This window comes from Panicum virgatum, chromosome 3N (genome assembly GCF_016808335.1).
Source record: "Panicum virgatum strain AP13 chromosome 3N, P.virgatum_v5, whole genome shotgun sequence".
Classification (NCBI taxonomy): Eukaryota; Viridiplantae; Streptophyta; class Magnoliopsida; order Poales; family Poaceae; genus Panicum; species Panicum virgatum.
Window position 1 is genome coordinate 23954609 of NC_053147.1, and position 8826 is coordinate 23963434.

General features: G+C 55.6%; 1 protein-coding gene across 1 annotated transcript; it reads right to left on the reverse strand.

Moving 5' to 3' along the window:
- Positions 1-5282: 5282 nt before the first annotated feature.
- LOC120665247 (fasciclin-like arabinogalactan protein 4) lies at positions 5283-7010 on the reverse strand. The gene has a single exon (XM_039944746.1). It carries the CDS (start codon positions 6901-6903, stop codon positions 5578-5580), a length of 1326 nt encoding a protein of 441 aa, XP_039800680.1. The 5' UTR covers positions 6904-7010; the 3' UTR covers positions 5283-5577.
- Between the last annotated feature and the right edge of the window lie 1816 nt (positions 7011-8826).

Here is an 8826-nt window from a genome sequence, read left to right on the forward strand (position 1 = left end):
AATATTGGAATAGGTTGGATAAGGAAAAGAAAATGGAGACCGGGCGGGGAAAGGTTAGCCCCGCCTGTGTCGGTTAAGGACCGTTCGTTGCCTGGCCCTGTGATCGAGTTTGAATTGTACTAACCGCATGCCGGGAGTAGGAGGTAGTCGAAACCGGTAAGCCGAGTACTGCCTTGTTTCGAAAATACAGAACTTCATCACCACCCCTTAGGGCGAGTCGGGTAGTCGCGGAGAATTGGGATGCCTATGTTTACTTTTGGTGGTCTCTCGTTGAGCCCGGCTGACTATATGTAGGTGGGGCGGTTCTGTAGTTCGAGGCGGGGAGGGGAATGGTTGGCATGTATAGTCCGACGGGGCAAATACGTGCCGTGTTGGTTAGGTCCACCTTGCAAGGTTAAATCGGATCGATCCGCCGTACGTCGCATCTCGGATATGAGCACCTTGATCACGGCACCACATCGTAGTGATGCTATATGGATTTTAAGTGATGATTAGTAGAGTCTACCAGAAATTATTACTCCATGTTGTTATGATTGCTTAGCAGGTGCAAATAATAGTTATTGATTTACGAATATAGAATTTGGAGCTAAAAGAGGGAAAATAAGGACTCATTTCTAGAACTTTTTCTGCAAAAGTAACCAGCAGCCAAAAGCCTTGCATGTCTAGTTACGTGGGCTAAGTTATATCCACTGGTCGGGTAAGCCTTGCGGAGTATTAGTATACTCAGGGTTGTGGCTCAAACTATTTCAGGTCAAGATGAGATAGACTTCTGCCCTTGTTGTGCTAAGTTCATCCAGCTTGGCGCGGATGGTTGGGAGGTGTCAGGACCAGATGTTTAGTCCTTGCTAGTTACAAAATCACACACCCGTGGGCTGAGTGTGTGATTCGATACGGCGCTTCATGTATCATAGACGCCAGGTTTTCTAGATCGGACTTTGTTTTAAAATAAAGTGGCTCTTGTATATTATTTATGTATTCAAACCGGGTTTGTAGAACTCATTGTACACTACTCAGTATTGTAATCGTATTCATATGTACTCGTCATGTTGTACTGCCTGCGCTCACCTTCGTGTGGGACTACTGGTGTTTGTTTCGATCGGAATGTCGGTTTCGAAAGGACTGTCAAATTAAACCGTTAAACCAAATGTGCCTGATGTGTTTAAATGATGGCCATTTAGCTTAATTTGAGTTTTAATTTGGCGGTTCTGTCACAGTTACTGGCCCTCCCCGCAGCATCGCAACGCAGGTCAAGATGACCATCCAGCTGCAGCTGCAAGTCCTCTCGTCTCCGTTACTCGCAGCACCCACAGTGGGCCCTGGCCACGGTGACAAGGCGGGCGGCGTGTGGTGTGGTACGTGAGTGAGAGTGAGAACAGCACGGAGCGCGACGGATCAGACGTCCGAGCGAGCGGGATCGTTCGTTTCCCTCGGACACGAACAGATCGACCGTTTTATTTTATTTTTTCTTCCTCAGCGCGCGAAAGACAACCTTGTTTCTCATCAAAACTAGCGCGCATGTTTCTCGAAAAAAAATCTAGCATGCATAAAATACTAAATAAAGTCTATTTGTAAATTTTTTTAGAGATGAGTGTAATTTTTCGCGACAAATCTAAATACAGTGATGCTACAGTAACCATCCTCTACTCGCGAGATCAAAGATCTTATTAGATACTTCAGGTTCACTCGCGCGAAAGTTCTGGAGTTGATTTTGTAAACTAATTTTATTTGACATCGTAATTAATGATCAAAATAACAGTATTTATTAACACGTTAAAATACTAACGCGAACCAAACAAAGCCAAACGAATCGGTGGCCGCATCGCGGGAGGAACATGCTGCCCGTGGCCGGATGTTGCGTTCGAGCTGGCGCACGCCGCGACCGACAAAACACGGGTCCAACTGACCAACGCACAGCTCCTTCCAGGCTTCCACGCCACGAGCCGTCGAGCCGCCCTCCCTATCGCCCTATCCGCTGTAGAATGAATAGTGAGAGGAAATAAATCAAGACAAACCGAGAGAAGTCGAGGACAGACCGGCCGAACAGCCCGGCTCTTCCATGTTCCCTCCTTCCGGCGACGCGGCGGCATGGCCGGGCCCCGCGGCCACACCGGCGACGAGCCGGCAGGAAACACCTCGTTCATTAGGCATCAGGTTATCCGCATTCGTGTTTTTCTATATTCATTCTCCGAAAAAAAATATTTCTATTTGATTATCCAGATTCTCTTATCTATATACAATTTTGCTACACTCATTTCTACTCTATATCTTCCTCCATATCAACTGCCAGTCTATGGGGCCATGCGTCAGATTTTTCTTTTCACTCTCTTCCTGTTCTTCCCGCTCCCGTCGTTCACTCCGCCCCACCCCCCATCTCTGGCTCTCTCCGGTGCAGTACACGTGCAGTTGTGCCGCCGGCGCGTGGGCCCCACGGCGCGTGGGCCCCACGTCAGCGGCACAACTGCACGTGCAGTCACGTGCAGTTACTGCACCGGATCTCCGTCGCTTTTCTCCATGCCGCGCCGCCCTCCCTAGCCGGCGCGCGGAGGAGCAACGGCGCGCGCGCGGCCATGGTGCGCCTCCAGATCGTCCCCGGCGCCTCCACGAAGCGGCAGGGTGGCCCCCGCCGGCCGCGGCGGAGCTCCGCTCCAGCTCGCGCCTGCCGCGGCAGAGCAGGCCCGCGCCGGCCACGGCGGAGCTCCATCCCGCGCCGGCCGCAGCGGAGCAGGCCCGCGCCGGCCACGGCGGAGCTCCAGCCCGCGCCGGCCGCGGCGGAGCAGGCCTGCGCCAGCCACGGCGGAGCTCCAGCGGCCGTGGGGAGCGCGCGCGCGGCCGACCACGGCGGAGCTCTGCTCCTCCCCCTTCCCTCCCTCCCTCCGAGCCGACCGCGGCGCGGCCGTGGGGAGCGCGCGCGGCGAGCGGAGCGTGGCCGCGGGTGAGCAGCTGCGCGCGGCGCCCCTACCGCCCGCCCGCCCTCCCGCCCGCCCCCTCCGCCGGCCGGCCGCCGCGTGGGGCTGCTGCGGGACGGCAGGCAGGTGAACGCGGTCGCGAGGCAGCAGACGCGCGCGGGCGGGCCTGCGCGTGGCCGCTGCGGCGGCTGTGCGGTGGGCCGGAGGAGCGGCGCGACATGGCGGACGCGGAGCTTGCGGTCGAGATCTCGCGCCGGCCGGCTGTCTCACGCGCCCTTCCTCCCTCCGCGCGCGCGCTCCTAGGCCGGCACACTGCTCCCTCCTCGCGGCGCCGGGGAAGCGCACACGCGAGGCCGCTGCCGCTCGTCGCGGCCTCCGCCGCCACAGCTCGCGGACCCCTGGGTCGCCGCGCACGGGGACCTCTCCCGCTGCTAAGTCAGGGATCTCGACCTGGACCACAAGTTCTGCAACGCGGCCAAAGCCATGGCGCCGGAGGCCCTCGCCGGCCGGGCCGCAGCGACGGCGAGGACGCGGATCTGCGACGACGCGACGGTGGCGACGACGCCGAGTACCGGAGGCGAGGTGGACGCGCGGAGCGGTTGCTCTCTTACGCGAGGTGGGGCCACTGCGGGGCGTTGCGGACGTCCGGGAAGTCCGCTCGATTTGGCGGAACCGCGCATCCACGCTACGATACAGGGACCTTTTGCGGACGCCGCTGCAGCATCCTCGTCCGCTATTTGCTCCTCCAGTAGCATATACAGATGCCCAGTGCGGAGAGCCTCACGGGCGGATGCTTTGCTTCCATTTCCATGTGCCCCTCGGCCCCCTGATGTTAACGTAGCAGGGACATCGCCGCACCGGGATCACGCTAAAACTCGAATCGAGTCCTCGCGAGCCTTTCCGCTGCGTACGAAAAGCTGGGAGGTCGGAGGGGCCTCGCCTCTCGTTTCACTTCGTGAGAGAGAGGGTGGCGCCCGTTGCACTTCGCGCCGAACTGAACGGCCGTGCGAGAGAAATCCGACCCGCCGTGAAAAATGCGAGAGAAATCCCATCACCGTTCCCAGTTCACCCACACCGGCGGCCTTCCAATCCGATCGGTGTTGGCCCAATGATAGCAGGGCGGCCTTTCCAATGATGGAGAGCGGCAGCAGCAGAAAGACGGGACGGGAGGGGCTCTCGCTTTTCACCGCGGCCGCCCTGGCCCCTTGCTTCCTGCGCCCACGGGGAGGAGCCGTAATTCCTGCCCTGGGCCCGGAGCCGTGACGTGGCGGGGCAACAAGAAGCAGAGACGCGCGCGGGCGGGTGGCAGAGCCCGGAGGAATACGGGATGAAAACGGTTGGAAACCATCAGCTAGAGGCTCCACTATTTCCACTTTCATATTTTTTTTCATTGGAAACGAAAACAAAACGATATTATCGGAAATGAAAACAACATCGGTAATATGGTAATTTCGGAAATGAAAATATACAGTCGAGAGGACACGTCGAAAACGATCGAAACCCATCGAAACGATATTTTGAAAACCGATAAATATGTCAAACCATAGAGCACAACGCTGACCATATGATTTGACATATATCATACACAAATACTAATGGTTAAGATATTAGTCCAAATATCAGTCCATCCATGACATGTATCTCATTTCATAATACTAAAATTTTTGACATTAATCTCGTCATCCATGAAACTATATATAGTCCTATGAATTCACGTTGCTAGGTTGTGATTTAGGGTTAGGATACGTATGAATTCACGTCGCTAGGTTGTGATTTAGGGTTAGGATAATGAGTCATGACTCTCTAAAAATATAGATATGACATTCTAAAAATATAGATGACATTCTAAAAATATAGATAGCAAGGTGTGCTGACATTTTACGTGAATACGGTATTTCTATGGGTAAAATACAGTAGAATACCGTAAAAATATGATATTTCTCGAAAACGATCGGAAGATGCTCAAATCACTTTCGTTTTCATTTTCATATTTTTCTACCATTTTCATTTTCATTTTTTTTGATAATTGTTTTTATTTTCGTTTAGCCTTAAAAGTCGGTAAAATCTCGAAAACGATTATCAGAAATCGGTAACTACCATTTTTGTTTTCATCCCTGGTCGCGTACGTCCGGCGACGCGAGCGGGGAAGGCGATCGAATCTAGCCCGGGGCGCGCTGACGCCTGCAAGCCTGACGGCCGCGTCCCCACCCCCGCCCCCCGCCAGCTCACTGCCAGCCACCCACCACCACCCCACCCCACTCCCCTCACCGCCCGGTGAGCGCGACGCGTCCTCCTACCACCCGTCCACCCCCAAGCGAATCCACACGGACACGGCAAAACGGAACTGGAGCAGCAATGCAACGCGGGACGAGCACGAGCTCGGAATCAGAGAAATGGAATGGATTTGATTGGATTTTTACATGGCGGTGCTGTTATTTCTTCTTTCTTCCACCTCAAAAGGATGCTGCATTTTCTTTTTCGTTTTTGCAGCTCAATCATCTTCTTGATTCTTGAATCTTCACCTCCCCCCCCCCCCCCCCCCCCCCCCCAATTTCCAGTGTACAGATTCTAGCAAACCCCAAACCGAAAAAAAAATCGAAAACAAAAGCAAGAGCGAGGCAAAAATGGAGCAGAAGAGGAATGTGGCAATGGGCTAGCGGCCTGCCGGATCTCATACCAGGCGTAGCGGGAGTAGGAGTAGGTACACCAATGCTATACACCGCCACCGGGTTGCCCGCGCCGGCGCCGGCGCCGACGCCGTGTCGTAGTCCTGCCCGCCGCCGCGGAGCGCGGGCGGGGAGGAGAGCTTCGTGGGCGGCGTCCGCGCGCTCTCGGCGGCCTCTGGGGCTGTCGCGGCCGGCGGGGGCGAGGACGCGGCGGCCGTGGCGGCGACGACGGAGGAGTCGGCGCCGCCGGGGCCCTCGGTGCGGGTGAACATCTCCTTGGGGAGGAGCACCTTGGAGACGGCGAACACGGCGACGGGGTTCTGGTCGAAGACGGTCCGCGTGATGGTCGCCTGCACGACGCCGGTGTCGATGGCGACGGAGCCGTTGGCGCGGGTGATGTTGAGGGTGAAGCGGCCGGCGTTGCTGAACTCGGTGGCGAGCGTGGGCTGGACGGGGTTCACGATCGACTCCAGGGACCCCAGCGGATAGTAGGAGTGGAGCACGTGGAAGCGGAGCACCACGGCCTTGCGCTCGGCGGGGAGGGACTGGAGGCGGTCGCCGGCGGGGAGCCCCGCGAAGGCGTCGTCGGTGGGGGCGAACACCGTGATCCCCGCGCCGCGCTCGTCGGCCTCGAACTCGCCCGCCACGCCGGACGCCTCCAGCATGGACGCGGCGACGTTGAAGGCGCGCGCGTCGGCGAGGACGCGGGTGATGTTGACGGCCGCGGGCGGGCGGGTCTCGGACGCGGCGAGGTCGAACCCTGAGGGCACGATGAGGCCGTCCACTGCCAGCACGCTCAGGTTGTACGGCACCGCGGTGATGGCGCCGAGCACGGTGGCGTTCGACCCCGGGAACGGCGCCGAGGACCGGACGACCGCGAGCGTGGCGCCCGCGGTGGTGACGTTGACGGCGCCGAGGTCCGCCGGGGCGCGGCCGGTGGTCTGGAACAGCGTCGTGACCAGCTTCCCGGAGGCCGGCAGCCGGCGGAGATCGGCGGGGGCGAGGTACTCGAGGAGGACGTGGTACCGGAGCACGTCCGCGAGGTCGGCGCCCGACGCGGCCGCGAACGCCGACGGCGACTGCGGGAGGTTGCCGTTCGGCACGGCGAGCAGCGTCAGCGACGACCGGCCCGCGAGCTCGGCCAGCACGGGGCTGGACGCCAGCAGCCGCGTGAAGTCGGCGAGGTCCGGGAACGCCGAGAGCACGCCCGTCACGTTGACCGCGACGACCCCCGGCCGCCGCGCCGCAGCCTCCGCCGCGGCGGCGGCGAGCAGCGCGATAGCCGCCGCGAGGTGTACGAGGCGGGAGACGGGAGGGATCTGTCTCCGCATCTCGCCGCCAGTGGAGCTGAGCGGAGCCGCTCGTGGGTGGGAGTGAAGAGCGAGCGGGGTGGTGAAGCGCGAGATGCCGGGGGTGGTGAGCGGAAGGAAAGAATATTTTATTTAGTTTTGTCAGTTCAGCGGGCTTTTTTCTCGAGAAAAAATCGTGGAAAGTTTTGCCTATTTTATCCGGGATATTATTATTTGGGCTCGCTGGCAAATGTCTCTGTGCACTGTGCTGTGCCGCCAGCCAGCGCGTTGCGATTTGCGTTGCGTGGAAATTAATGGCGGTGGGGGCCCGGCTCGGGTGGGTGGCTTGGTCTGTAGCGGCAGCGGCCAGCGGGCAAGGCTGGCCAGCTCTAGCGCAGCAATGCACGGGGCGCCGCGGTTCCTGATATGATAACTTGCTGTTCTCTGCTGATGCCCCAACAGTTCTTGGAATAAACAGACGTAGCAGTTACACGCCAAACCCTTGGTCGCCGAACTGTAATTTGATCAATGCAGATGCATAACCAAGCTCATCAAACCGGCCTAGTGCTTGCCGGTGTTTCTTTCTTCTTTTTAATGTCTACTCTACTCAGTGTTGCATCGATTTGTCTAAGAGATAACGAAAATGAACCAACAGTTGCCTGGGTATGCGTGTTCTATGTTTTCTTGCTTTACAAGGAAAACGAGCTCGTTTGTTGTGGCGGAGGACGGACAAAAATTAAGGTCTGATGTGATGATCTTCAAGCAATCCCTTGCCCCTCTAACCACGATTCCCTCTTACTACCTTTCTCTATTGTTTAGATCATCAGAGTTTCAATCGTATCCCTAGCAGCAATAATTACAAATGAACAGGAACAGCTAGGGGACTAGGAGCATTGGCTGTGGTGGAAAAAACAAGGTACGAAAACTGCCATAGGCAACGTTTAGTTCTCAATTTTTTTTGCACAGTAGCGGTCAAATTAAGTTTTCAAACACTTACATGGAGCATTAAATGCAGTTGAAAAAATAACTAATTACACAGTTTAACTGATTCATACGAGATGAATCTAATGATGTTAATTAATTCATGATTAAATATTAATTATCAAGTAACAACGAAACGTGTTACGGTACCCAAACCCAAATTTTTTCACCAACTGAACACCCCCATACTTGCCATGCTGCTACTCCACCACTGGTGGGGTCCAACAGTGTTCCCTGACTTGGCTTCAGCAAGTCAGGGAATCCCGATTGCCACTGGTGTGGCTTTACCGACTCCTCCTGACATGTGCATTGTGGCGGTACTGTGAGGCACTGGAACAAAGGAGAAGCGGGTGAAGCTAGAAACACGGGTGAACCACTGGTGTGGCTTTACCGACTCCTCCGGCTCTGGCTCCTGCCTTCTACAGCCTGAGCTGGGCATAGCTGCAACAAACGGGTATAATCCCGCTCGAACAATTAATTTAGGCAGCATCACTTGCATGCTTCGAGCTGTGTAACCCAGTTTTAGGAAGAGGTGCTTCTTTCCAAACTATAACAGTCTTTTAGCAAGGTTATGGTTCGGGTGGAGGCTCATCAAAGTCCAGAGTGCTTACGAGGGGAGCTATATAGCAGCAAGCTGACCCAATGCACTACGGGAACAGGTAGTTTGATGAGTGTCAAAGGCACTCGGCAAACACTTTGCTGAATATTTTTATAGTTTTGGATCACTTGTAGTTCAAATTTGATTTATCTCTAGATATTCATTTTAATAAAATAAATTAATTAAACATAGCAAATAGGCCGGAAAATATACCAAATTTTAATATGGAGTACTACATACAGTATGAGGAAAGTAGAGAGAAGAAGATTTTTTTTATTGCCCGAGTGCCACCTTAAAAACACTCGACAAACTATTGACTTTGCCGAGTGCCACTAACGGACACTCAAAAGTTTTAATGGCCGTTATTGTGTTTGACGTCCGGCTTT

Bases quoted from the DNA above. Each gene is read 5' to 3' on its own strand.
- LOC120665247 (XM_039944746.1), bottom strand. From the start codon at position 6,903: ATGCGGAGACAGATCCCTCCCGTCTCCCGCCTCGTACACCTCGCGGCG.